Source organism: Bactrocera dorsalis, chromosome 3, assembly GCF_023373825.1.
Source record: "Bactrocera dorsalis isolate Fly_Bdor chromosome 3, ASM2337382v1, whole genome shotgun sequence".
Lineage (NCBI taxonomy): Eukaryota > Metazoa > Arthropoda > Insecta > Diptera > Tephritidae > Bactrocera > Bactrocera dorsalis.
The window spans coordinates 17,109,612-17,137,506 of NC_064305.1; the positions used below are offsets into that span (position 1 = coordinate 17,109,612).

General features: G+C 37.9%; 5 protein-coding genes across 5 annotated transcripts; 1 reads left to right on the forward strand and 4 right to left on the reverse strand.

The window, feature by feature from the left end:
• Positions 1-274: 274 nt before the first annotated feature.
• Positions 275-1,964, reverse strand: LOC109579439 (alpha-amylase A). The gene is made up of 3 exons (XM_049452517.1): positions 1,761-1,964; positions 1,217-1,687; positions 275-1,155 (listed from the first exon to the last, which is right to left on the reverse strand). Exons 1-3 carry the CDS (start codon positions 1,950-1,952, stop codon positions 316-318), a joined length of 1,503 nt encoding a protein of 500 aa, XP_049308474.1. The 5' UTR covers positions 1,953-1,964; the 3' UTR covers positions 275-315.
• A 5,970-nt stretch (positions 1,965-7,934) lies between these two features.
• LOC105224684 (leucine-rich repeat protein SHOC-2) lies at positions 7,935-20,253 on the reverse strand. The gene is made up of 7 exons (XM_011202838.4): positions 20,064-20,253; positions 15,681-16,086; positions 15,376-15,622; positions 8,876-9,058; positions 8,635-8,782; positions 8,259-8,570; positions 7,935-8,187 (listed from the first exon to the last, which is right to left on the reverse strand). Exons 2-7 carry the CDS (start codon positions 15,762-15,764, stop codon positions 8,064-8,066), a joined length of 1,098 nt encoding a protein of 365 aa, XP_011201140.2. The 5' UTR covers positions 15,765-16,086; positions 20,064-20,253; the 3' UTR covers positions 7,935-8,063.
• LOC115066038 (alpha-amylase A) lies at positions 9,529-11,332 on the forward strand. Its single transcript, XM_029549581.2, has 3 exons — positions 9,529-9,808; positions 9,878-10,348; positions 10,410-11,332. Exons 1-3 carry the CDS (start codon positions 9,617-9,619, stop codon positions 11,247-11,249), a joined length of 1,503 nt encoding a protein of 500 aa, XP_029405441.2. The 5' UTR covers positions 9,529-9,616; the 3' UTR covers positions 11,250-11,332.
• On the reverse strand, positions 11,506-13,464 carry LOC125777471 (fructose-bisphosphate aldolase-like). Its single transcript, XM_049452518.1, has 2 exons — positions 12,247-13,464; positions 11,506-12,172 (listed from the first exon to the last, which is right to left on the reverse strand). The coding sequence occupies exons 1-2, from the start codon at positions 13,043-13,045 to the stop codon at positions 11,589-11,591; spliced, it is 1,383 nt and encodes a 460-aa protein (XP_049308475.1). The 5' UTR covers positions 13,046-13,464; the 3' UTR covers positions 11,506-11,588.
• Positions 20,254-23,536: 3,283 nt separating the features above from the next.
• LOC125777282 (SAFB-like transcription modulator) lies at positions 23,537-25,054 on the reverse strand. Its single transcript, XM_049451646.1, has one exon. It carries the CDS (start codon positions 25,052-25,054, stop codon positions 23,537-23,539), a length of 1,518 nt encoding a protein of 505 aa, XP_049307603.1.
• Positions 25,055-27,895: the final 2,841 nt, after the last annotated feature.

The following is a 27,895-nucleotide window of genomic DNA, read 5'->3' on the forward strand; positions in this document are numbered from 1 at the left end:
ACTTTTTCCTGTGGGGATATGTAAAGTCTAAAGTCTATGCGGACAATCCCGCTTCGATTCAGGCCTTGGAGCAAAACGGCGACTTACTCGTCTAGACTGTCACATCATATACATACGTTGTATGTCATTGAGGTTCGCGTCCCACAAGTGGGGTAGTTATAAATTACTTACTTATCGCTATTGTCAGGAATGCAGACGAAATTCGAGCTTCCGTACTATCAATCATCATTCGCATATTTTAATTCACTTTTCAAACAAAATAATTTCTCTAATGCTTATACGAGTATTTATTGGTTAACAGTTCTTTGTAATCGTTTATAATTTGGCTTCAACGTGTAGGGCCAACACACCATCATCCTCATTTTGACTAATTGAAATGTTGGCACGACCATCGGAACCCACCTCAACCGATTTTCCTGTACATGTTGAACCCGACTTTTCGCCGGAGATGATGTCACAGTAAGTGCCCGCCGGCAAACAGGTCTGCAACGAGGTGTTTAAATCGTAATTATCATTGTTGAATGCTACGAAGCCCTTATTGCCACGACAGAAGGCGATCTGGTTACTGCCATTGTCCCACCAGTTCTGTACATTAGTGTTGGAGACGATGTTTCTGAAGCCAACCATGTTGTAAATTTGACGCCAACGATGTTCACATACCCAGCCACCACCACAGGAATTATCAGCATTGAATGTGGGACTGGCAATATTATTACCATCGGTTGTTGGTGGACCTTGATCGGTGTCGTCGAATGCAAACGAAGACATGATACGAGAAATACCAAATGGATAAGCCAACATGAAGGCATTAGCCATTTTGTATTGTTTCGCATTTTTGTAGGTGAGAATGTCACTACCACCAGCACCATGTCCACGCTGATTATCGTGATTGTCCACAAAAACAAAAGCACTGGTCGAGGGAAGGAAACCCCATGCAGTACCCCAATTGGTTAACCAACGAAGTTGGTCTCCACCTCTGAATACCCTGCCAATAGAGGCGGAATGAAGGAATTCGGTGACCACACCCAAGTCAGTGTATTCGTATTTAGAGATTGCTTCGCCACCCAAATCAATGACCTCTTGGAAAATAAATGGACGGGAACCATCAGCAAAACCGTGTTCAGTATTCAAGTTATTCAAACGGTTGTAGATGGTCTGAAAGAGATAAATTTTTAAAAATCTATTCATTCATTTGAGTATTTCGGTTTGTAATTACCTTTAAATCGGTTGGCGACATATGTTTAGCAGCATCAACACGGAAACCAGCCACGCCCAAACTAATTAGTTTGTTGAGGAAGTCAAGAATGCGTTCTTGCACCCATGAGTTACTTTGATCCAGATCTTTTAGGCCAACCAACTCACAGTTGCGAACTTGATTAGCATCATTGTAGTTGTTGATGGCACAGGTAGCATGAAAATCTGTGCTGGAGTAGGGAACTGCGGGAAAATTCTTGCTACCAGGGTTAGCTGTTGAGCCAGCAGTTCCACGAACGTTAGAGCCATCGGCCGCCATATGGTTGAACACCACATCCACATAGATGCGAACTCCGACGTTGTTACAACGTCTCACCATATTGGCAAACTGCTGCTCATTGCCTGAACGTGTGGTCAAAAGGTAGGAAATGGGTTGGTAACGTTCCCACCATGGACGATTATTTGCAACGATATTTTCATTTACTGGAGAGACCTGTAATTGGTGACAGTGTTTTTAGCATAACTAGTCTGATAATGAAGGTAACTAATAAATTTTCTCAACTTACTTGCACACCAGCATAACCCTTGGGACCAAGGAAATTCTCACACTCTGCAGCTATATCGTCCCATTTCCACTCGAAGAGATGTACCATTGTTGTTCGTCCCGATGCATAATTGGGATCGAATTGGGCGTCAGCTTGGTAGCTCGAGGCGAGCAGAAACAGAAGCACACAGCAACTGATTTTCGTCAGGATCATGTTTAGAATTTGAGTTTCAAATAAAGTTTTGCAATAGAACGCGTTGCAATATACTTGAAGGGTGCAAAATCAACACTGAATAAGTTGCTATTACTCGACACGCCTTATATACGAATTCGTTATGATAAAGCACATAACTCCGAATCAGCTGGTGGTACTTTATCTGTCAATGCATTCATAAATTAATTAATTTGCCACTTCGGGTGGCGGAAGATTGTGATTAGTGATATCGATGAATTTAAAACGTTTTTGCCAGGTTATGATTTGTGGTGTTTTTGGCAACATTTCATATTAAAATGATAATAAAATCGAAAGTTTGATGCAAAAGTCGTTGTGTTAAGAGATATGCCTTTTTAATTTCAACACAACTTGAAAGCTTTGAATTCCATAATTTGGGAAGAGAGTAAATTTCAATCAGGAGCTTTCGTTGCAATTAAATTGGCATGTAGGTCCAATTATAACCTTTGATTTTAACAAAATAAAATAGTCGGAAATATTGAGTGATCCACTTCGGATTCCCTCCTTTTTTTTTAAGAAAAAACATAGAAACTTCCATTTTAATAGGGAATGAATTTTATCAGTCGAAGAACATTCTTTGCAATTTATTTTTTTAACCCTCTATAACGTATGGTAGACTTCAGGCAACAAACCGTTTCACCTTTCTAAATTCTACTCGAAGTAATTTTTTTCGTCTTGTCAAGCAATGTAGAATGTAGTCTACACTCCATTCCTCTAATCAAGCATAAGCAAAACAAACTAAGTGCCGTTACTTTTTTCCAATGAAGCTTTTTCTTCAGTGAAGTCAAATATTTCAAACAGTGAGCACGTGGTGAAGTACAGAAATTAATAAAAAATAGTTTTTGCGTTTATTTGTGCTTTTTTAGTGTTCAAAGTTAACTATAAAACTTCTTTCTTTTCATATTTTCTAAGTAGTCTTGTATTAGGTGGTATTTAGGGATTGTGTCTTCTAGGCTACATCATACAGAAATGGGAACTATTTTGTATGAACACTGCGAATATTTGCATAAAATTATTCTTTTTAGGATGGCCAAGCGACTAAGGAGTCTGGTAGGCAACGAGATCGCCCGTGCACTTGAGGATGATACTACAAGTGAAGATGGTCTCGACTTTGACGACGACAGTTTGGCTGACCCTGATTTCGACCCAGATTTTGGGGAGTTGAATGAAGGGTCTTTGGGACATGGAATTGACATAGATGATTTGGTAGACTACTTGAGCGATGACGATCGTAATTTCAATCCTGAGGAAGAAGTAGAACCCATGATTAGCAGCTTAAACACTCCAAATAGCTCAGGACTTTCTACGAAACGTCGAAAGGCTGAAAAGCTAACACTACTGTGGAAGAAAAAGAATCTAGAGCTAAATGAGCAACAGCTGGTTTTCACTGGTAACGAGTCATTGCGTTCTGATATCTTGGATCTTGAGGCTCCTATAGACTATTTCTTGTATCTATTTCCACCTGAACTAATAAGGAAAATTTCTGAAGAGACAAACCTCTATTTGATACCGAAAGATGCGAACAATACTTTTCATGTATCTGAGATAGAAATACGGCAATTTATAGGTGTCGTTTATCTCATGTCACTAATTCAGCTACCTCGGGTGACTAATCATTGGGGCTCCATCCTGGGTACAAACGTAATTCAAGACACTATGAAAAGATTAGGCACCATCTTCATTTCAACGACAACTCAAAGTGTCTCTCAAGGAGCCATACTGACGCCGATAGAATCTTCAAAATTCGTCCAGTCGTTGATGCCTTGAACAAGGCATACGCCAAAGTTCCGCTAGAAATACGTGTTTGTGTAGATGAGCAAATATGCTCTACAAAAGCGGAAATATGCTAAAACGATATAACCCTAAGGAGCCGACGAGCCAGATTTAGGAGCATCTTCAAACGTCGTAGTAAGATTATCGCATATGATTCCACGACAACAAAACCACAAGATCTATTTCGATAAATACTGTACATCTTTGCCTTTGTTGCAATATTTAGCAAAAGAAGGTATTCTTGCGTTAGGCACTATTAGAAGAAATAGAATTCCTGACTGCAAACTTGTTACATTGGCTTCCACGTTTGCTGGCCAAAATCCTATATCCGAAGTCCGAAGATACGACAAAAAGAACTCGAGGTATATAAACATCTCACGGCCGAATGTTGTTGGCGAGTATAACCGACATATGGGTGGTGTGGATCTTATCGACAGCATTATGGGCATCTACAAGATACGACTGAGGAGTAAACGTTGGCAGATGCCCCTGTTCTATCACTACTTAGATCTAACTATGGCTAACTCATGGCTACTTTATAAGAGGGTCTGCAAATATAAAAATCCTACTGATAAGACCATCATTGCATCCGCAGATTTAACCCGACGATCAATAGAAGGTGAGCTTCTAACGAAGAAACAGAGGGGACCTGCACAACATGTGCCTCCACAAGCAGTCCGCCAAGATCAAGTCGGGCACTGGCCTCAATGGGCGAAAAAAAAAATCCGATGCAAGTTCCCGAAATGTACCGGGTTCACTCACACGGTGTGTGAAAAGTGCGGGTTAGCTTTATGCTATACCAAAAACAAAAATTTCAAAATAACAAAATAATTTCTGTATATTTTTCCCATAAAACTAACCGATACCACTAAAAATAGTTAATTTGGAGGTTTTGAGTTATAGAGGGTTAAGATTATTTCTTTCAAATTTTGAACGTAGCCGCGTCTCAGATGATCCATTCATTGAGTCCAATTTTCGATGACTCGTTCGAGCATTTCAACTAGTAACTGGCGAATAATACGCGTGATTGCTCCAAGGTCTAATTCGAAGCAGGATTGTCCTCACTTCGTCCCAAATGCAGTAATTTCTCTTGTTTACATACCCATTGAGCCAGAAATGGGCCTTCTTGGAACTTTTCAAGAGTTCATCGAACGAAGTGATGTCACTTGGGAAGGTCGAGCGGCTTCAGTTTTGTGCAATAGCTGTATTTTGTACACTTTCCATTTAAGATCACGACGTAAAATGCACCAAGTCGTTCCATACGTCAGTTTAAGATGCTGCGAACGGCGCCGAATCGTATCTCCACAGTTTTCGTGTACATTATCAGCTACCGCTGCTGTATTTTCTTCACAGCGTGCTGCACGTGGTCTATTTGGTCGAATATTATCCAATAATAAATGCTGAATCTCAAGATGGTTGATGGTGTTGCGAATAGTGCGCTCAGTAGGCCGATTAAGTTGACCATAAGTTGAAGCGTGAAAAACATATTCTTTAAAGAACGTGAATTTTCGTAAAAAAAGTTGAACGATTTGTAAACATTGTCCAGACGTAAGAATTTCTTGGATCACCCGTTATGTCTAGTAAATGAGGTAAACAACTTCACATATATAATATGTATACCGGCCATCAGTAAAAGCTCTACCTACATATGTGGATGACGGAAATATGTGATGTTTTTACTAAATTTCGATTCTTATCATTTTATTGTGAGCAAAACTGAATGAATTTCGTAAAGCAGACATACATATCGTCACCTGAAATGCAAAATAACGTAACAACATTTTCGGAAATTTACAGTGGCATGAATGAAACACGAAATAAAATGGAACATGAGTCAAACGGAATTTTAATATTGGTTGAAACAGGTTTATATCTGACCGCAGAACCTGATAATGTTGAACTTATGTAATATTATGTATGTAATTTGAAGTAGTGAAGCGCAATCAATAAGACACTCAATTTCGAATTTTTTGATGATACGTTATTTTGCATTTCAGGTGACGATATAAACAATCATAATTCATGGGGGGTCTAACCACTTACGAGACGTAGATTTTTTGTTTGAAGAAATGTCAATAATCGTTTTTCAATATACATAAGCCTTCAGATTAGATAGCAAATTTAGGAATGTCGCTCCGGTCTGTGGCACGAATTTTCTTCATGATTGAAAAGGAATTCTGTTTGATATATATGAAGGGATGTGGCAGGAAACGATTTACCATATGTTTGATAACTGTTAACATTCTTTAGTTACGAAAAACTAATACGCAATTTTATATTTTGTTATTTCTAAAGTTAAGATGTGATCTGTGCTCGAGAAGCCAGCTAAAGTTTCGAAGCTGCAAGCTGAGCTGCTTCCTTTTAAAATTGGGTATGATTTCACGAAGTTAGTTGACTGTCGGTTGTTGGTGGACCTTGATGAAGCAATTAAGCTTTATTTCTGATGGTGGTGTGCTGTCATTTAAGCTATGCTAAGAACAGTTTCCTCTATAATATGTAATGCTTAGAGCAGGGGATTAAATTTATGAAACAACCACCTCTGATCGAAAGCCTGTTTTAAGTCGTGAGGCGGTGGAATAATATTGCTTTACATGGAGTTTACAATGGTTTGCACTAGTACCTACCTAGCAATCCAGAAAAGCATAAAATACCTCTTGCATTTATCGCATATCTGCAGTTGGAATAGTTGCATCTGGAGTCGACTGCTGGCGCTCTCGCATGTCACGCTTCTTCTCTTGAAATGTGTTTGAGATACTAACAAATGGCGAATACTTTGTGCTAGGAGAGACCTACATTGTTTTTCGAGATCGACAACCTTTGCGGACTCAAGTGCGTTGTCACTGAGGACGTGGTTCTGAGCACCCTTGTAATGACTGCTTATTTGGCAAGTATTGTCATAACGTCCACGACAATCAGTCAATGGAATGTCATATGTCCTTTTCATACGATTATAAATCATATAATCATATTTCCGTTTGCCGTTAGTTCAACATATCCTAAACTCTTAAGTTAATCTCTATCGATCTCTATTACATGATCCACTTGAGTTGAGCAACACTGATTCTTTTGTTTTGGGGTTTCTAGGCGCAATAAGTATACTTAGGTATTAATTACTTACAATTTGACTAACTTTGTAGACTTGTACTTACATTATGATGTAATAATTTTACCCCTTGATGCCACCATTCTTTGGACCCACCTAAATTTCTGCCAGTTTCGAAAGCTAGTACTATCTTCCTTCTGAAATTATTTGGATCTTTAGGTTGGTTTAGGTTGTAAGGTCGATCATCACATGAAGTTCACTTGAACAGCTAAGAACGCCGATCTGTTATATTATGTAAAACTGCTATATAACAGATCATAAGACCCTTAAAAATCGACAAAGTGCTTTGAGCCTTTCATAAATTTGTTGGTACGGCTAATTTCGAAAACTAGGCCTATCTTCCTTGTGAAATTATATTTATCTATAGGTTGGTTTAGGCTATGAGGTCGATCCTAACAAGAAGCTCACTAGGACAGCTTAGAACGCCGGTCTGTTGTATTACGTAAAGACCTACTTATATAACAGATCATAAGAACCTTACAAATCGACATAGCGTTTCGAGTCTTTCATAAATTTGTTGAGATGTCTAATGTCAGTTTCTGCTAGTACATATGTCTTTTGGTGCGCCAAAGTTAAGACTGCCGAAATATGTCAACTCAGTCTAGTAAAGACTGGAAGATGGAGATGAAGGTGTCTGGTTATTTTCACCTCACCCAACTCCATTCAACTTTGACAACTTGCGTTCCTGAAGGTTCTTAGCCTTATCGCATGAATGGCTGTTGGAAAATGTCTACTACGAAGTCGTACGATTGCGGCAAGAAGAACTTTGCAAAAGGAAGTATTTTAAAAGATCTCTTGAGATCTACTCTAGGTCAAAAGGATGTTGCAGTCACATAAGAGCGCGTCGTCGACCAGCGCGCTGCAGCGTCGGCTCAACGAGGCCCTTGGTCCAGTGCTAGAATGCAAAGAGTTAATGGATATTCAACGCGGTCCCATTCCAATGTGAGTGGGGCAGATCTTTGTAATCGTAATGAATAATTTTAGGACGAGACCCTGGACCAACTCCATCTTAACTAATGGCAAGTCTTTTAGAAAATATTTTAAAAAATATCTCAAATTCATATCCTTCAAATAAATATACAAATTTTGGTTTACAAATTGATTTCGTCTACTTAAATTTATTTTCTTAGCCGTTTACTAATTAAACTATATTAATTTCTCGACCATTATATGTACATCAGTGTTTTCAAGATTTGAGCGGTAACGCTGCTAATACATTAATCCTCACACACCTCCCACTCCAGCTGATAGTATTTCTTGCCATTCGCCAACAGCCACAAATTCGCACAGTGATTCGAACAAAAGTAACAGGTGAAAATTTGTTTCGACGAGCTGCCACGCCTACATAGAGGGAATGAAATGAAAAGCGAATATATGTATAAAAGAAAAGGAGAATCACAATAAACGCATACCGCTTCACAGCCATGAAATAGTAGGTGGTATACAAGGGATTGGAACAATTCAGCACTGTACAACGGGCGGTCGGTCCATTCACGATATGATTGTAGATAAACTTCTCCGGTAGCATTTGCTTAAGCGCCACATTCTCCCATAATGGCATGTAGCGACTCAGGTACTGCACTGCCCTTAGACAATCGTCGTAAAGTGTGACTTGATTGTCTAGCGAGGGCACACAAAAGATGCGACGTGTGCCGAAGGGCAGTAGTAGTCTAGTATTGGTCTCCTTTTCCAGCACCCAAAAGAAACTGTCGTGTGTCACAGCACTGGAAATACGATCAAAGAGTTACCAATATAAGTAAATTATTGTTTTTAGTTACACGAACTTACGGGGGTGTTACTTTTGCGCGATTATCATAGAAAGTTTGGAAGGGCTTCTCATAGATCATGGGCACATGAGTAATGGATGTGTTGTGAAATATGCGGACGTGATTTACGAACTTAGAAAGTGCCACTGGCAGGTAAAAAAGTGCGCAACCTGTTAGAAAAGTAGGAAAGTTGCAGAAAATGTAGCGCAATGAAGACTGTGATAGGCGCAGATCTAGTTAAATTAGGAATAAAAGTTACTTACGATCCGCTGACAGCGATTGTAGTGATGGCAGGTTGGAGATTCGCTCGGGTATATGCCAGATGTTGACATTGTCACTGAGGTTTAGCACGTTTAGGCGCTGACATTCGCTTAGCTGTATTGGCAGTCGTTGAAGATGATTCTTGGATATGTTGAGCTCTTCGAGTTGTTTTAGCGCACCAATTTCTGCAATGTGAAAAGAAAAGTGGGTATTAAAACAAAGTGCTAATATAATGTGTGAATAATAATTCTCGGAAAAACATGGTCTAAAGTTCGACCACTAGATTTAGATATAGGTTCCATTAAAAAAAAAAAAACATTATTACTCCGAGTTTGCAATCACGTAAAGAATGCGTGATATTGATAGGATTAACAAAATAACCCAATATCATCTAACCTTATCTGTATCTTGTATTAAAAAACTATTATTAGTATCAAGAAATAAATCTTCGCATCTTGAGTGGTTAGACCACCAATGAATTACCGATTACTTATATGTCGCTCATATGAACATTACGCTTTCGCTTTTTATTCTCACACGGTATACCGCCACTCACTCAAGCAGAGCTATTTATAGCATAGTGTATCGTATAAGCGGTCCGTATAAAAAGTGTCTTTTGTGTATATAAGCATGCATTTCATATAAAGCTGTATAATTCTGTCATATTTCAGTCAGTTTTGAATTTGTGAAGTCTAAAGGAATCTTAACGCGTGTACTTTACAAAACTAAAGGCAGGCCAAAGCATGATTGTGATCAAAATCGGTTGCTGTGTGCTTCTATTCCTTCTCGGTTCGAGCTACCAAGCTAATGCCCAATTCAATCCCAATTATGCATCGGGACGAACAACAATGGTGCATCTCTTCGAGTGGAAGTGGAACGATATAGCTGCAGAGTGTGAGAATTTCCTTGGTCCCAAGGGTTATGCTGGCGTGCAAGTAAGTTGAGGAATTTTACTAGTTACTTTCTTTGTAAGACTATGTTAAAAATACTACCACCAATTTCAGGTCTCTCCAGTAAATGAAAATATCGTTGCGAATAATCGTCCATGGTGGGAACGTTACCAACCCATTTCCTACCTCTTGACCACTCGTTCAGGCAATGAGCAACAGTTTGCCAATATGGTGAGACGTTGTAACGACGTCGGTGTCCGCATCTATGTGGATGTGGTGTTCAACCATATGGCCGCCGATCGCGCAAATGCTCGCGGCACTGCTGGCTCAACAGCTAATCCAGGAAGCAAGAGTTTTCCCGCAGTTCCCTACTCCAGCACAGATTTCCATACTACCTGTACCATCAACAACTATAATGATGCTAATCAAGTACGCAACTGTGAGTTGGTTGGTCTGAAAGATCTGGATCAAAGTAAGTCGTGGGTGCGAGATCGTATACTTGACTTCCTCAACAAACTAATCAATTTGGGCGTTGCTGGTTTCCGTGTTGATGCCGCCAAACATGTGTGGCCTTCGGATTTAAAGGTATTTACAAAATTTTGTACTCAAATAGGTGAATAGATTCTCTACAATTTATCTCTTGCAGACTATCTACAATCGTTTTAATAACTTAAATACTCAACACGGTTTTGCTGCTGGTTCTCGTCCATTTATTTACCAAGAGGTCGTTGATTTGGGTGGCGAAGCAATCTCAAAATACGAATATACTGACTTGGGTGTGGTCACCGAATTTCTTCATTCCGCCTCTATTGGCAAGGTATTCAGAGGTGGAGACCAACTTCGTTGGTTAACCAATTGGGGTACTGCATGGGGTTTCCTTCCCTCGACCAGTGCTTTTGTTTTTGTGGACAATCACGATAATCAGCGTGGACATGGTGCTGGTGGTAGTGATGTTCTCACCTACAAAAATGCGAAACAATATAAAATGGCTAATGCCTTTATGTTGGCTTATCCGTTTGGTATTCCACGTGTCATGTCTTCGTTTGCATTCGACAATACCGATCAAGGTCCACCAACAAGCGACGGTAACAACATTGCCAGTCCTATATTCAATGCTGATAATTCCTGTAGTGGTGGTTGGGTATGTGAACATCGTTGGCGTCAAATTTACAACATGGTTGGCTTCAGAAACATCGTCTCCAACACTAATGTACAGAACTGGTGGGACAATGGCAGTAACCAGATCGCCTTCTGTCGTGACAATAAGGGCTTCGTAGCATTCAACAATGATAATTACGATTTAAACACCTCCTTGCAGACCTGTCTGCCGGCGGGCACTTACTGTGACATCATCTCCGGCGAAAAGTCGGGTTCAACTTGTACAGGAAAATCGGTTGTGGTGGGTTCCGATGGTCGCGCCAACATTTCAATTCGTCAAAATGAGAACGATGGCGTTTTTGCTATTCATGTGGGATCCAAATTGTAAAAGGAGTTCTGATCCTACCAGCTGTTATTATGGTTATAAACTATATTGAATGGCTTAAATAAATGCTTCCAAGAAAATCAAAATGCTTAGTTTATGTTTTATACAGCTCCGATTTTAAGCATACTTCTTTTTTCTTTAGAGTTGATAAAATTGCTGGATCTTTGCTTTCAAAAACTTTGTTCCATATTTGCAGACCTTAAGATTATGAACTAGAAACTGAAATTTCTTTGTTTCAATATTGAAAATAACGGTTTTATTTCGGCATCCTTTTTACTTCCACGTTATGCTCCAACTTCCAACCACCGGTAACTGGTCGGAAATCGCCTTTTTCTCCAGCTTCTACTGACTATCTGCTGGTGGATTCTCTGTTTGCTCTGTTGGAGCGTCCTCTGGTGCAGCTTCCGTGGTCGATTTCGCTTCCTCTACTTTAACTGTTGGATCGCCTTCGACTAACTCAGTTGCAGCGCCTACGGCCAATATCGTATCTTCTGTTTTAATTGCGGTGATCGCGACAACTACAGCGGACTCGACAGTTGCAACTGGTGCGGGCGCAATGGGCATAACAATCGGTGGTCGACATATTTCGTCATATCTAACACAATCATCAGGCAGTGGATCAGGTTTCGTCTTCAAAGCTTTAAAAGCCCGTTTACAGTAACACTGATCGGCTAGCGATTTCATCGTACCGGGTACATATGCGCCCTGAGCAGCTTTGGAAAAGGCATCCAGCATTTTGAGAAACTCTTGTTGACCCTTCTGCATATTTTTGCAATGACCCGCCCAAGCCATCATAATCGAAGACTGTAATATGCCATCGAAGCTGAATATTATGGGCCACGGTTTGGGCGATGGATCGATAACTGCGGCGTTCAGCAGGCAAAGACTTTTATCTTCCGTCTTGCCATCCACATGCAGAATGATACCTTTAAACCGAGAATATACATATGTATATTGCAACAAGGAAAGTTGGGAATGCTTCAATGTTATTTAAACTCACCACCGACTGAAGCCGGCACGACATGCCTCAGTAAGCGCAGCGTTGTTTTTGAGATCTGACCCGGCGAATAACGTTTCGTGCACTTCGAACCCGCGTTTAAAGCTGGGAATTTTAGTAAAGTACCTTCCAGGTTGACATGATGTTCACAAAGTGATTTAAAAATGAATATTAAAATTGTCTCGGCGACTTTTTCAGCACGTTCCATATCATTGTCATCCGATGGCACTACATCTACCTCTAAGATCGGCAGCATACGTTTCGATTGTGAGATGGCCGCAAATTTGGCCAGATTATTGGCATTATCCATCATAGCCTGGTAGGAAGGTGAATATTCGCCTATGTTGAACTGTGCGCGCCACATGGTGAAATCGCAACCGCAATCCTTATATTCGGCGCACCGTCCGGCCAAACCGTCCAGTCCTTGCGTGGTGTACTCTCCGTAGGTAGTTAACAATGGCACAAGCCCCTTATCGACGGTGACTCCAACCAATACATTTTTGCGCCGCAACTGACAGTGTAGCGCACAACCGTTAGGTGTGGTTTGATCCAATACCTCCGGGTGCACGGCAACGCCAGAGACGTATTCGTCTAGTGATTGCTTAACTGAGAATAATAGACTGCGGTACTGGATGCGCATCTCTTTCGAAGAATTTATGCCAAACATTTCCATTAAACGCTCCAATTGTGATGGCGATTCATCCGTGACGACTATGCCATGTCCCGGTTTCATAAGTTCCGCTGCTATATGCCGTAGTTCATCAATTAAGCTGCGCGAAGGATAATTAAAATATGTGGACATTGTGGATTTAGCGGAGTTTTGCAGTAAAATGGATGTTATTTTGCAAGAAAACGTTTTGTTTTTTTTGGAATTTTGAGAAAAATGCGAAATGTAAAATATGTTTTTTGTCAAATGCGTTTTTGTTATTTTGGAAATTTCTTTTTTAATAATTTTGTATTTGTTTCTCCATAAATTCCGAAGTAATTTGACTTTAAAGAATTGTAGAATTCTTATTAGATCATATATTGGAGTTTTGTGGAAACTTTGTTTAGTCGGTTTTCATACAAGCTCCATCGACACAGCTTATGTTATACCAAGGTGGCACCGAATCGGATTCAAAGTTTTATTTAGATCATGTGGTGAAGTCGGCGTGTCCGCGGATTTCAAAAAAATGGAAAAATAGTCGTTGGTTCGACTGATATTGTTTGAGTGATCATATGCCAGTTTCTGAAGAGCTACTTCTTTGTCCGGGAAAGCGGTTACCACGTGACATAAGTCCACGTTTGTACATTTAAATCATGGTTCAAATCCCGCATGAAAAATAGTATGTGACAGCGTGGATTATTAACTCCAGACAACAATTGCCATTATAAAACCAAGAAACAGTAGACTTCAACCGGCGAACCTGCTCCGAAGAAGCGAAAGGCTGTCTTGTCGGTCGAAATGCTCATGGCTACCGGTTTCTGAGATTCACAAGATATGATCTACAATGACTACCCAGAAAAGGGTTACAGGGCTCTGCTGTGTAAAATTATTTAGGCGCCGAAACCGAATTGAAAAAAATGGTCCAAATTGGCGAAGAAAAAATTGGACTTCCATTATAACAACGTATTTGCTCACTACTCCGACGCAAATTGATTAAGAAAAGATTGGTCTTCCACTATGACAATGTATTTGCTTACTACTCCGCCGCCTCCATAGTCAAATTGTTCGAATTAGTCTATGAATTGCTCTCCATTACAGATTATACTTTGATTTCACAACATACAACTTCTGTTTTCAAATTTGATAAGGTTAGGTTAGGTTAAGTACGCTATACATAGATCTACCAATCTTAAGCAATGCCAGATCGAGGATCGTTTTAAACTGAGCTGAAAAATTAGGAATATATATACATATTATCTAATTTTGATACCTAGTCTCTTGAAATGCGAAGCTCCGAAATATTTAAGATGAGTTCTAGATAATGCTAGACAAAGCCATAGGAGAGCACCATCAAAGTTGGAAAAGTTGTTCTCAAATTTCACCCCCACCAAGGCCTATTTAGCAAATTTCTAGAAAATATATTTTTGAGACAAGTTAAAAAAGTTGGGTTAAGTATATCGAACTAAAGGAAACAATTAGTATTTAGTAGACGCCTGTCTTTCTGAAGTACATAAAGTGCATTTGTCGATGAGTGAAATTATTAAACAAAGAAGTTCCATTAAATTTAGTTTGCGGAATCAAATTTTTGGTGCCAAGACGTTCAGAATGTTGGAAGGTTCAGTGAAAACTTGAAAGATCATTTGTGCCTATGAAAAGTGAAACCACGATTCGTTCCAAAATCACTCAATTTTTTCGAAAAACAGTGTCGCATTAACGTCTGTGAAAAAATGCTTCCCGACTACCAGGATGTCATTACTGGCGATGAGTCTTGGATCTATGTTTACGATGCGGAGACAGACGATTAATCGGTCGAATATCTTGACAAAGGTGAGCCGAAGCCGAAAAAACCACGTCAAAGCAGGTAAAAATCAAAGTTATGTTGACAGTTTTCTTCGATCATCGAGGTGTAGTGCACTCCGAATTTCTTCCGACCGGCTAAACTGTCAACGACGAATACTTTTTGAGCGTTATGCGTTGTTTCCGCGACTCTATTCCAAAAAAGAGCCCGGAATTATGGTTCCACAACTCTTAGTTTTTGAACTACGATAATGCACCGTCGTATACAGTATTGATTCTTTGTTCGTTTTTCGCCAAATTTTCAACCCATATCGTGCCGCAAGCATTGTATTTGCCTTACTTAGCCCCGTGCGACCTCTGGCTATTCAGCGAACTCAAAGAAGCGCTCCGAGGAAATGGTTCCGAGTTAATTGAAGACGTTAAACATTAAGCGCATTGATTTTCGGCTGTTCTGGAAATTGGCTTTAAGAACTGTTTCGAGGATTTTAAAAAACATTAGTGCAATTTTATTGAAGCCTAGTTGTTTACTTTGAAGGAGACGACATATATTTTGAAGAATAAATTAAGAATTTAAAAATTATGAACAATTTCTTACTATTTTCTGCCCATAGTAGTATATTGAGATCATATTACTCTAGCATTGGAAATCTTCGTACACAGTTTGAATCTTACTTAAATCTTGAACTCACCAGCGGGCAGCTCGGTCAGCTCGTTGCCACTCACATTTAAGCGTTGTAAGCGGTCCATCAGTCCAATAGTCTTCGGAAGTTCACGTATTTGATTGTTTGAGACATCGAGAAACTCCAGATTTTCCAAAAGATACATCTCCTCAGGTATCGCGCTCAAATTATTGCCAGCCAAGTGGATGAACTTTAGCGTCGTAACATTCAGCAGCCATTTGGGAATTGTGGTGATGAAATTCTCCTTCAGGTACACCTTTAATAATATGCAATTATTAAAGAAAACCTTTACACGTCTAAGATATATTGCTTACCTCTTCGAGATCTTCATAGAGGTAGAGATCCATTGGCACATCCTTGAAGTTCAGATAACTCCAGTGGAGTGTGGTCTTATTCATGGTGGTGTACCGTGGAATCGGAAAGGGCAGACGCGCCTTTTCTTGAGCAATTTTCGTACTGTTAAGGCCACTGAAGGGCAAAGCGTGCGAGTTGCAGAACCGTTAAGTAGTAACACTTTGCTGGCGTTGGCAAAGCGGTTTGCTGTGCGTTATGGCGTTTGCTGGAGCGCTCAAGATCACTATTTGTACTCACTAGTGTCAGCTGATTATAAAATTTGCACAACACTAAATTTTTTGTGAATTAATTTTTGCACTAAAAACTACACTTCCTTCAATTTTGTTAAATTATATCACAGCTTAAGCTTCGTGCGGACTACCGATACTACCAGAAGCAAGAGAACAATAAAAAAATTGTGCTAAAAAACGTAGCCGAAACAGTAACCGTAGACGTCTCAACGAAACACGAGTGCGGCAAAGAGAACCGAAATCTAAAATGTAATTTATGCGGCGCCGAATGATCGATTTGGTGGTTCTTGCAACACTGCGGCACTTAAACAGGGAATGCTGTCTTCACGTGCGAAATATGTGCATGTTAATCGAACATGAAAGCTACACGAAGACTAAAATGCAATGACGGTTCACTGAAAATACACAATCTAACGTTGGAACCAAACGCCAGAGACTGGGCTCTCCTCGAAGGGGTTCTAATAAACACAAATAGTTTTTTTGTTAAAACCGCAACTTTGTTTAGAGAAATTGGTTTCTTTGCTTTTCGTCTTTTCTATTTACACTTTTTGCAAAATCTATTTCTTGCACGAAGAGACTATTTTTATTCTAATAAATATTATTTTGGCACACGGACAACAATCTTTTTATATTAGTTCAAGTACGTCGAACGAAAAGAAATTTGCTTTGCAATCTCACTGTCTGAATTTCGTATAAAAAATCTCACGCAAATAAACAGAAAGCGTTCGAAAAAGAAACGCAGAAAAGTAATGAGAAAAACATGCGACAAATTTTGAAAATGAAATGAGCAACACACATAATAGAATAATAATAATAAAATAAATTTGTGTTGGTGACAGTTTTTGAACACAACAACAACTTTTTTGAATACAAAAATTGTGTGTTTAGAATAGTGGAAAACCCATGCAATAACTACAGTGCGTACAAAAAGTATGCTCACAATATTGTGGTGCTTTGTTATAGCAATAATAATGGTCAGAGCTTTACTTGAATGGATTTTGCAAACTTTCCGCTTTTGCACCTCTTCCTAATTGTTTTTGACCTTTTATGAGAATTTTATATGCCAAAAATATTTTCGAAATTTCGAACATAATTCTTGTCGAATCCTAACAGATTTTATAAAATAAAGTTGCTTCAAAAAAATTTTATATATATTTCGATAGCTCATACCTTTAAAAATAATACAATTAAACCTTTAATCAATATCTCAAATAGTTTTCAAAAGAGTTGACCTCGCCGTCGAACTAGCTCTGAAGAAGCAAAAGGCTGTCTTTTCGTCCGAAAATATGATCACAACCTGTTGCTGAGATTAACAAGATGTATGTAATCTACATTAGCTAGCCAAAAAAGTGTTACAGCGCTCTGCTATGTCAAAATACAGAGGCGCCGGGGCCGAATCGAAGAAAAAGTGAACCAAATTGGCGAAGAAGAGATTGGTCTTCCACTATGACAACGTATTTGCTCACTACTCTGTCGCCTCCGCGGTCAAATTGATCGAATTAGTTTATAAATTATGGCCTATTTCAAATTGATCGAATTAGGCTATAAATTAGTATCAGCGTATACTACAGATTTGGCACCACACAACTTTTTTTTTTTAATTTGATAAGGTTAGGCGGGTCTCAAACCCATCGCACAACCCTGAGGAGGATGTTTCGCCATTTCACTTTAGTTCGCCTTCAAATATATGTTTTTTGGTTACCTAGACCGGAAAGTGTGAGCTGCTTTAGTCATATCTAAATAAATCCCAAGTGAATGGTACTCGGAGAACTTTCTCGAATTTTCGAATATTTTCTACAAAAGATAACCGAAAAAGCGTAGAGCATTTTTCTCTCTACTTCTTATTCACTAGCCAAAAGTTTGCCACCAGTAATATTAGTATATATCCTATTAGGTTCTATTTTTATATGGAACTCTTATTAAGTTAAAACCGAACTTTATTAGAACCCCCTTAAACTGCTCAGCAACTACTAACCCACTTTATTAGTTGCCTTCCATGGATTTTTCAAAAGCATTTTCGCACATTATTTTAAACCTTTGTCGGGAGTTGTCTAAAATATTAACATGTATATTTTGGTGAGTCAAGAATTTATCAAATACTTGGGTTAAACTTAACCTGTATATAGAAAAAAATATCCCGGCAAGAAAAAATGTTTAACTTGGTTTTAAAAAATGTTGTAGGTTTATTATTTCTTAAATTATTTCACTATCCATGAATTTGTTAAGTTAGTTTCTGCACATCCTTGTCAAAATTTTTTTTGGAGGGATATTTTTTTTTGTATATGGTTTGGTTAGGTAGATATTATTTTCTGTATATGGTTTGGTTAGAGTCATTTTAATTCGATAGGTTAGTATTTAGCACACCCTAATGAACATATTTACTTATAGGAATAAAGTATTCTAAAATTTTTCTTTGTAGGGATATTTTTTTCTGCATGTATGTTCATTTGAACACATGAATTCGTTGGGTTAGTTATTGGCACACCCTAATGCATATATCTGAACTTTTTTTTCCAATTTTTCCTTGCGGCGATGTTTTTTCTGAAAATATGTTAATTTTGTCTCATAAATTCGATAAGATATTCTTAGCCCACCCTAATGTACATATGTATATAAATTGTTTTTTAAAACTTTTCTTTGCTGGAATAATTTTTTCTCCGTATGGTTCATATTAACCCATCAATCCTATAGATTGAGCGAAAACACCCTAATGTACATATGTACATAAACAAAGAAATTAAATTTTTTTAAGTTATTTTCACGCTGGAATATTTTTTTCTATACATATGTATGTACATAGGTTAAATTTTCTACATTTTTTTCTTGTAGCGATATTTTTTAACTGTATATACAAGGGTTAATTATAAGCCATGAATTCATTAAGTAAGTTTTAGGTCCACCTTAATGTACATATTGTACATACATATGTACATTTGTGTAAGAAACAAATTTTCTAAACTTTTTTCTTGCAGGGATATTTTTTCCTGAAAATACATATACAATTTTGACCCATGAATTCGTTAAGTTAGTTTTTGACGCACCCTAATGTACATATCTACACATACAAATAAAATTTTATAAAAATTTATAAAACAAATTTTTTTTGACGGAGAATTTTTTCGGTATATAAAAATTCATTAAATAAGTTTTGGGCTCACCTTAATGTACATATAGTATGTACATACAAATGTGTATGAAAAAATTTCCTAAAATTTTCTTGCAGGGATATTTTTCTTCTGAAAATATGTTAGTTTTCACGCATTGTTTCGATAAGTCGGGTTTTGGCGCACCCTAATGTACATATAACAAATAAATTTTATATAATTTTTTCTTGCACTGAAATTTTTTTTCAGTATATACGTTGATTTTCGGTAATTTAGTTTTTGGTGCACCCTAATGTACATACATGGATGTGTATGAACACATATAAATAAAATTTTACATAATTTTTCCATGCACGGTGATTTTTCTCAGTATATTTCTTAATTTTTGGTAGGTTTAGTTTTTGGCACACCCTAATGTACATCTCTATATGAATTACATGGGCTAAAAGAGTTTGTGCGTTATTTTTGAGGAATATTTAATATTTATTTGAAATCAAAATTATTTAATTCACAAAAACCTGGAAAAGCTTGGCTTATCCTTAGCAATAGTAAATTATTATACATATATGTATGTATGCGTGTAAATATGTGTTTTAAAATTATTTATTTGAAAATTTTATAAAAAATTTGAAATTTACTTAAAATTAAAAATTATCCCTCAGTTATTAAAATTATGTCTAAAATTTTGTTGAAAACTATACCCTATACTTCTCGCACACACTGTATTATTTTGGAAACACATTCGCTAGCTCTCTGCTATTGTTTTTGTTTTGTTTGGCACACTTGTAATATTTTGGCATTTTCGTATTTTGCATTTAAATATTAAACGTACGAATTACTGCACATCCAACGAATCCGTAAACATAGATTTTCAATGTCACCAACGCGGCGGCGTTTACGTCACAAGCAGAAATGCACGAAAAAAGCGCCGCGCTAACTAAAAAGAAAAACCGTGTACGTTGACGCGACCTTGACACACTCGAAACGCACATAAAAGTACGTTGCATACTTTGCGGCTGCGGAAAATGTTCCTCATACGCCTCAGCATACAGTGGGACACACAGCAAAGAAGCAAACTATTTTATCAACTCCGTTTACGATTTAAACTCGATTTTTGTTTTTTTTATTTGTAAAAAATATTTTTATTTAATTTTTCAGACTTATATAAAATGCATTTGCATGCCACCGCTATTTGACTGAACTGTTGTTCACACGCGCTGGTCAGCTGCAGTGAGTGTGGTGAATTAGAGGCGTCGCGCCGCTGCCTTGCTCGTCGTTGGCATTGACATTGCAATTTGGCTGCAATTGCTTTTTTGTTGCTGTTTTTGCACTATTGCATCGATTTTATACTTAGGGAGGGCTTTGTGTGTGTATTTGTATATACACACACATATATACATAAGTATTCACCAAATTCCTGCAGCTCTTCTGCTCTCACATTTTCACGGTCAACTTGCAACCTGTTGGCTGTAAGCAGTAGCCGTTTTTGTTTTGCGAAATGTTGGGTGGGGGCGTGAATTTGCATTTCCATGCACTTCGTGAGCTTTTCGTGGAGCTTTCAAAAGCTTGTTGGGCATTCTCAGTTGAAAGTGAGAGTGTGAATCAGCTGTTCGATGCACAAATGCTTGCATTATTATATGAAATACGCGTACAGTTGCAGGCATGAAAATGTATTATCTAAAAGGTGATCCATTTCGAGGTTCCCTACTTTTTTTAAAGAAAAAACACAGAAACTTTAAATTAAGTGGGGAATGTTTATTATCATTTTAAAGAATATTCTTTGGCATGTATATCTCTTTCAAATATTGACCGCGGCCACGTCTCATATGGTCCATCCGTTGAGTTCAATTTTCGATGACTCGTTCGAGCATTTCGACTGGTAACTCGCGAATGACACGCATGATGTTTTGCTCCACAGCCTGATTGGAAGCGGGATTGTCCGCATAGATTTTATACTTAATATATCCTCATAGGAAAAAGTCTAACGGTGTAATATCATACGATTTTGATGACCAAATCGACCTTTCCAAAATGTGAAATTATCTGCTCACCGAAATGTTCTCTCAATAAATCCATTGACGGATGCGATGTGTGGCGCTTGTTGGTGGGTCTTATTGAAACCAAATATTGCCGAGATCACGAGTTTTAAAATCAGACATCAAATAGTCAATTATCAAGGCCGCATAATGGTCGCCATTGATAGTTTTTTCGGGATGAAATGAAAGCTTTTGAATCTCTTCAGGTTGCTCTACGCCCCTAATGCTGAAAATTTTGCTTGTTTACATACCAATTGAGACAGAAATGGGGCTTTGAACTTTTCAAGACCCTATAGAGCTACGCGATGTCGCTTGGAAGATTTGAAGGGCTTCAGTTCTTGGACAAGCTGCGTGATCTGTCAAAAAAAAGGTTATTGAAAGAAGTACCTCTACTTGTATCACCCGTTATTTTGTGTCGCACTTGTTATACAGCTGGATATTGGTAGAGAAAGTGGAAAAGCTTTTCGATATATTTCTAGCTGCGATAAATTTTCTTATAATTGATACCCATTTCTTGCGCATGCCCTCCAAACTCTTCTCGTTACAGTAGCTGTAAGTTTGTATATACTAATCCTGGACGTCATTAGTAGGTCCTTGGTTCTACTCATGTCTACTCATATTTGAGCCCTAACTGCTTTGTTATCTTGCGGCTTGTTATTGAGTTCCAACTGCTCTGAGCTACTTGTTCAAAATCCGTATAAACTTCTCTTTTGATCGATTCCAGCGGGAATGGTATTAATTCACCCTTGGGTACGTCTAAAGAGGGTTTTCGTTTCCGAAAATATTGGGATTTGGAGTTGACGAGCCAGTGCGTTTAAAGTCTTTTTGCATTTGTGGACTAGCTTGGAGTTAATCTGTGGCTCCGAAAACGCCGGCGATGGAGCCTGATAATCCGTGTGTATGGTTGCTTTCTGTATTCTCACGGGATTATTAGGTAGAACTCCAAAGGTGTTCTCTATACTTTATACTTTGGTTTGGAAGATTCTAGTTGAGTTTTGTAGGTGGATAGATATAGTGATGTTAATATTATTGGAATGTGTACTAGTTCCTACTCCGCACTCTATTTTGGAACCATTTGTATAGTATAAAGCTTTTTTTCTATTCACGTCTAGAGGGTCACCTCACCCGAAAGTGACTACTTAAATTTGACTTGTAAGGGTATAGTCTGATTAAATTATATTTCGCTGGTTTCAACCTCCTAATTCCTTTATTCTGATTGCAGAGCTTGGTGTTACTTATGGAGTAAATACGTCTATGTGCTGTTGAGGAAGGAGTATATTAGCAGTCTCGGTCGGACATGACTCAATAACCGCGGTAACCCTTGCATAGGCTCTTTGCATTCCATTTAATTTCCAGTTATTTTATTTTGTCTTTAAGTCCGGACTATAAGGTGGATGCAAAAGAACCTCACTACTAAGCTCCTGAAGTATCTGGCTCGTCACTATCGATGTGTGTAGCCTGGCGTTGTCCTAATGGAACACAATTTCTCTTCTATCGGCCAAATCGGGCCGTTTTTGGGTGATAGTTTTCATCCGACCACCAGATTATGAACAGTATAATTCTGCTTTAAGAGTACGGTCTTAGAGTTCCCAGCCAATTCCACCAAACAGCCAGCAAACCCTTCCTGAAAGTCAATTCTGGCTTGTCTGCCATTTGCGGCGATTCACTGTAAAAGGAACACGACCTTCTTTGCTTGTCGTTATCGTAAGGGACCAATTTTTCGTCACCAGAAGCAAGCCGCTTTACAAATGGATCGATTTTGTTGGGATTCAGCTCCGATTTGAAGATGGAAATTCGGCACATGAGGTTTTTATGCGTTAACTCCTTTTTCAACCATATTTGGAGGTTCTTCTTGTATCCTGTGTGTTAATACCTCAATATAGCTTCTAACAATCCTTACCGCTGGTGGGGGGAATTGAAAGTCTTACATTGAGGGAGAATATATTCATTCTGATTTTATTATTAAATTTGTAAACCTTATATACTATTTTAGAAGTCTAACTTATCTAATTAAATATATGTATATTTACAGCACACCACATGGGGTTGTTTTCAACTATACAATACAATACATGTGTGTGTGTGTGTGCTGTCATACAAGTATTATTTATATTGCTTGGTTTGGGTTGTTTTCAAGTGCACATGTGCATTTGTAATCAATTGCCCAAACCTAAGTAAATATGTTTAGTATGTATTTCTTGAGTGCATGCGTATCACTTATTAATGCATACGTGCCTCATATACATATGTTTGTATGCTGCATATCAATGCATATATTTTTATGTGTTTTTTGTACGTATGTTCAATATATTTGAACATAGATATCTATTAATAGTGGACTGTATGATTCCAATAGCTAGATTATTTCTTATCTAATTTAACATTGAAATATATAAAAGGTTTAAATATAATATTGTTGTCCGTGCTTTGGCAGCAACGAACATGTTCAATTTTGAACATTCTCCCGGGCGGCAAAAGTGACTGCTGGGAAAGTGATTGCAGTTTGTAGTCGTCGTTTGGTTTTTAGCTTGTCCGTTTGTTTTAACGCAAGCTGCCATGGTATTAGTAACTCCCAAATGGTTGTTACTACATCCGCTTTTCCAACTGGATCTATTTTTGTTTTATCCACTCGTGTTTTGGCGACACTTGTTGAGTTGCTGATTTCGTTTTTAGTGAGCTCTACTGATATTATCCGTCCATGGAGTTCGGTATGATGCAAATTCTCAATGCAACGACTGGCATTCGACGATGATGGCATTGTTACGTAATCATAACAACGTGTACCGGTGTTGGTGACCACCTTGGCTCCGATAACTTTTCCATATTTAGAAAATATAGTTTTCAGATCCCTGGCTCTCGTTAATGAAGATAACCCGGATATCCAAAGATTACGTGAAGGTGTTGTCTGCTTTCTTGTGGACGACGATTTTGTAGAGATATTCACTGAAGACGTTTCTTTGTCATCCTTCTGCGAAGACTTGTTTGAAGATGATTTTTGTTCACTAATGTCTTTATCCTTTTTGTCGCCGGACTTTTTATCTTTTCTCTTTGATTTATCGTCATCATACTTGCTGCATTTACTGCTGCTGGATCCACTCTTGGATGTTCTTGTGTCATACAAAGCTGCAACCGTTTTTGTACTCTTTTGCGCTGAATTCTTGCCGGTAGTATCACCTTCTGCATCGGTACATTTTTCCTTTTTATCCGGTGCCTCATCATGCAAAAGTTTTTGTTCGTCTTCACCAATAGTTACATTTATCGATTTCTCATTCGATTCGCCTGCATTTTCCTCTTCCCCCTCTGGATCATCGTTTGAAACACATCCGTTATCAACTTCAACATCTCTTTCTGCAAGATATTTTATTTCATCTTTTGCATTCTCCTCAATTTCCAAAGGAGACATTTTATTGTTCACATCGTTAAATGTGCCTTGCTCCTTAAAAGTAATTTCCGCTACGCGCAGCTTGTCTTCTAAAATGTATTGAATTACTTCAGTTTCGTCCTTATTTCCAAACGATTTCGTCTGGACTTCACTGTCCCACATTTCTCCAAAATGTGAGCCTGCCGGAAGAGATATGAGATTGTGAGATTCCTCAGTTTTTGAAGGCTTACGAAGTTCTTCAAGTGACTCTTCTTCAGCTTCATTTTCCTTCCTATCTTTTTCTATTATTTCTGTTGTTTTTTCCTCAACAGAAGATAGAGAGAGTAGTGGAATTTTTATAAGTTTTTCGTGTTCAATCTTTTGTACTGCATTAGTTAGTTTCGTCGCAGTTGTAGATAATTTGGGTACGATAAACAGAATTGGCTGATTGTCATACTTTTTCTTAAGTAGACTCCATGCAGCTTCATAATTTTTTGACGAAATTTGAAAATGCTGTATTACTCGTGCAGCTTCGCCTTTTAAGCATTGACGAAGACGCAGCATTTTCTCTATGTTCTTCATCTGCTCGTTGTCATGTACCATAACTTTGAACACGTTGTAAAATTTGGCCCATTCCTTAGTATCGCCATAAAATTTTGGAATTTTTATTATTTTTCTTTCTTCAAAGTTAGGGCGATAAGAAATTTTAGGCTCTTCTTTTTGTAACTTTTTCTTTAAATGTTTAAGCTCTTCGTAGTATTCGTCATAAATTTCTTCGAATAAGATTTCAATTTCAACATTAAAATCTAATTTGCTTTTTAGATTTTGAATGTCTGTAAATAAACAGTCTAAGAATTTTATTTGATCGTTGTCGATCATTAATTCCTTGCTTAGATCTTCCATTTTTCTTCTGAGGTTTTCAACTTTCCTCATGAATAAGGAAGTTTTTCGATCTAAATCTTGGTGCTTAGCTTCAACTTCTTCAATTTTAGTTTTATTTGATGATTTTGTTGGAAAAGTGTTGGACGTGTACAACACCTTTTCGGAAAAATCTGCTTGGGCTTCAGGAATTTTTTTCTTGTTTATTCCCATTATGAGAGTTTTTCCGCAACACTTTTTTTATTTATTAATTAACTGCTTGTTGTTCTCCAAAGAAATCGTTGGAGGTATTTGATTTGGTCGCCTAGTTGACCTTGCTGTGCCTCGACTCACAGCCGCTGAATATCTCTTGGATAGCAGTTAGATCACTGCGTTTAGTCTCTGCTAAAACGGCTTATGCGATCGGTTTTAATGCGGGAATATACACCCGTCTTACAATTATTTTTTAATTTGCCTGTATTTTGAACAGGGCTTTTTTTTGTATTTTGCCTGTTTTGTAAGTACAGGACTTTTTAATTTGGCCGAGCTCCTTATCCGGCTCGAAGGACCAAAAAATGTTAATACCTCAATATAGCTTCTAACAATCCTTACCGCTGGTGGGGGGAATTGAAAGTCTTACATTGAGGGAGAATATATTCATTCTGATTTTATTATTAAATTTGTAAACCTTATATACTATTTTAGAAGTCTAACTTATCTAATTAAATATATGTATATTTACAACACACCACATGGGGTTGTTTTCAACTATACAATACAATACATGTGTGTGTGTGTGTGCTGTCATACAAGTATTATTTATATTGCTTGTGTGATGGCCGGAATCAATTAATTTAAATTTTTATTTCGTACGTGCGCAGCACGTCTCGCTTCGTTGACAGTCAGTTTAAAGAGAGCGATAAAACTCATTCGCCCAGCAAAGCACACAAGACATTCCCAATTCACAATTGACACTTCTTACAGCAGTCGTTCATTCTATTACATTCATCGCATTCTCTTACATTCTATTACATTCTATTGCACTCTTACAGTTCGGCCGTCCTGACATTAAACCGACCTCGGTTTACTGATAATATATATTTACTTAATATTTGTTATTCTTGTTTTTTGTTTTTTTTTTTTATATATATAAATATCTTAACTAATATTAATATCGGAAGTGTTGTCTTTTCTCACCTCTGGCACACATTTAGAGTCTGGATTAATCCATAATTTCAATTTACTTGCTTCTAACACTCCATCGTACGGCAGTTGTGTAATTTGACACCCCTCTATATCCCGTATCACATACCGATCATTCGGAAGTTTTTTATATATTACGTAAGGACCGCGAAATCGCTGAATCAGTTTTTTGTTATTACCCGCCGTGGTATCCACATTTTTAATAACCACAAAATTCCCCACTGAAAATTCGGGTGCCGCCCTGTGGTGTTTACCGAAGTACTTAAGGTTATACTCTTGAGATTTTTCTATGTTATTCAGCGCCTTTTTTCTCATATCGTATAAGTCTGTTAACTGTTCATTCGACTTCTCTTCCAAATATTCCGTCAGTTCGTCTACTATTTTACCTCGTTGTCCTATCCCAAACAGAAGTGCTGAAGGTGTATATTTTGTGGTGGAATGTACTGAATTGTTAATGGCATATTCTATCTCAATTAATTTTTTTGCCCAATCCGCATGTTTAAGAGGTTCTGATAATTTTGCTAACATCGGTGTCACTACTTCATTCACTCTCTCCACTTGTCCATTTGCTTTCGGGGATGCGGTTGCATTTCGCACTTGAACTATGTTGTGCTTTTGCAAAAACTCTTCAAATTCTGCTGAAGTGAAGCACGTTCCTCTATCATCTATTATTCTACGTGGCCTACTGTAATTCATAAAATAACTTTCTAATGCACTGCAGACTTCTCTTGTATTCGTTGCTGTTGCCGGGTATAATTTCACATATTTTGTAAAGGCATCGATGACCACTAAAATGTACTTCTTTTTTGATATTATCGACGGAAGGGGGCCTAAGTGGTCCACATGAATCGTATCGAAAGGTATCGGTATTTTGGGAATACTGTGTAGAGTTGCTGCATTATTATTTGAAGATGCTGAATAGTAAATACACTTTAGGCAATTTCGAATAAAATTATGTACGTAAGTTTTCATCTGCGGGAACCAATAATATTTTTTAATTGCTGTACAGCACTTTTCTGTAGCTAAGTGGCCCATTTTCTCATGCGTCGTTCTAATTATATTATTTATCATTTCATCAGGGACATATAGCTGTGAGTGACCTGCGGGTGATTTATGGTACACCAACCCATCTTTCAACTCAAAATTTTTCACTTCAGATTGTTCTAAGTTTTGTCGCAGTTCTACAATGCGGGGGTCTCTATTTTGCGTAACTTGCAAGTGAAAATCTAATTCCGCAGTGTCAATGTATGCAATTGTTCGATTAGTTCTACTTAAGGCATCCACGTGAGCCATGGATGTACCAGGTCTATGCTGGATTGAATAATTATAATTTTCTAAGAACAATGCCCATCTAGCAATTTTTGCTGAACTGCTTCTATTATT

Excerpts from the sequence above, each read along its gene's own strand:
- LOC125777471 (XM_049452518.1), bottom strand. The coding sequence starts at position 13,045 with ATGTCCACATATTTTAATTATCCTTCGCGCAGCTTAATTGATGAACTA. Across the intron at positions 12,173-12,246 it reads CGTGCCGGCTTCAGTCGGTG|GTATCATTCTGCATGTGGAT; the intron begins GTGAGTTTAAAT and ends CTCGGTTTAAAG.
- LOC105224684 (XM_011202838.4), bottom strand. The coding sequence starts at position 15,764 with ATGAATAAGACCACACTCCACTGGAGTTATCTGAACTTCAAGGATGTG. Across the intron at positions 8,783-8,875 it reads ACAATCGCTGTCAGCGGATC|GTTGCGCACTTTTTTACCTG; the intron begins GTAAGTAACTTT and ends CTTTTCTAACAG. Across the intron at positions 8,188-8,258 it reads TATTTCATGGCTGTGAAGCG|GCGTGGCAGCTCGTCGAAAC; the intron begins GTATGCGTTTAT and ends CCCTCTATGTAG.
- LOC109579439 (XM_049452517.1), bottom strand. The coding sequence starts at position 1,952 with ATGATCCTGACGAAAATCAGTTGCTGTGTGCTTCTGTTTCTGCTCGCC. Across the intron at positions 1,688-1,760 it reads AGGGTTATGCTGGTGTGCAA|GTCTCTCCAGTAAATGAAAA; the intron begins GTAAGTTGAGAA and ends CACCAATTACAG. Across the intron at positions 1,156-1,216 it reads TGTCGCCAACCGATTTAAAG|ACCATCTACAACCGTTTGAA; the intron begins GTAATTACAAAC and ends TATCTCTTTCAG.
- LOC125777282 (XM_049451646.1), bottom strand. The coding sequence starts at position 25,054 with ATGGTACATGACAACGAGCAGATGAAGAACATAGAGAAAATGCTGCGT.
- LOC115066038 (XM_029549581.2), top strand. The coding sequence starts at position 9,617 with ATGATTGTGATCAAAATCGGTTGCTGTGTGCTTCTATTCCTTCTCGGT. Across the intron at positions 9,809-9,877 it reads AGGGTTATGCTGGCGTGCAA|GTCTCTCCAGTAAATGAAAA; the intron begins GTAAGTTGAGGA and ends CACCAATTTCAG. Across the intron at positions 10,349-10,409 it reads TGTGGCCTTCGGATTTAAAG|ACTATCTACAATCGTTTTAA; the intron begins GTATTTACAAAA and ends TATCTCTTGCAG.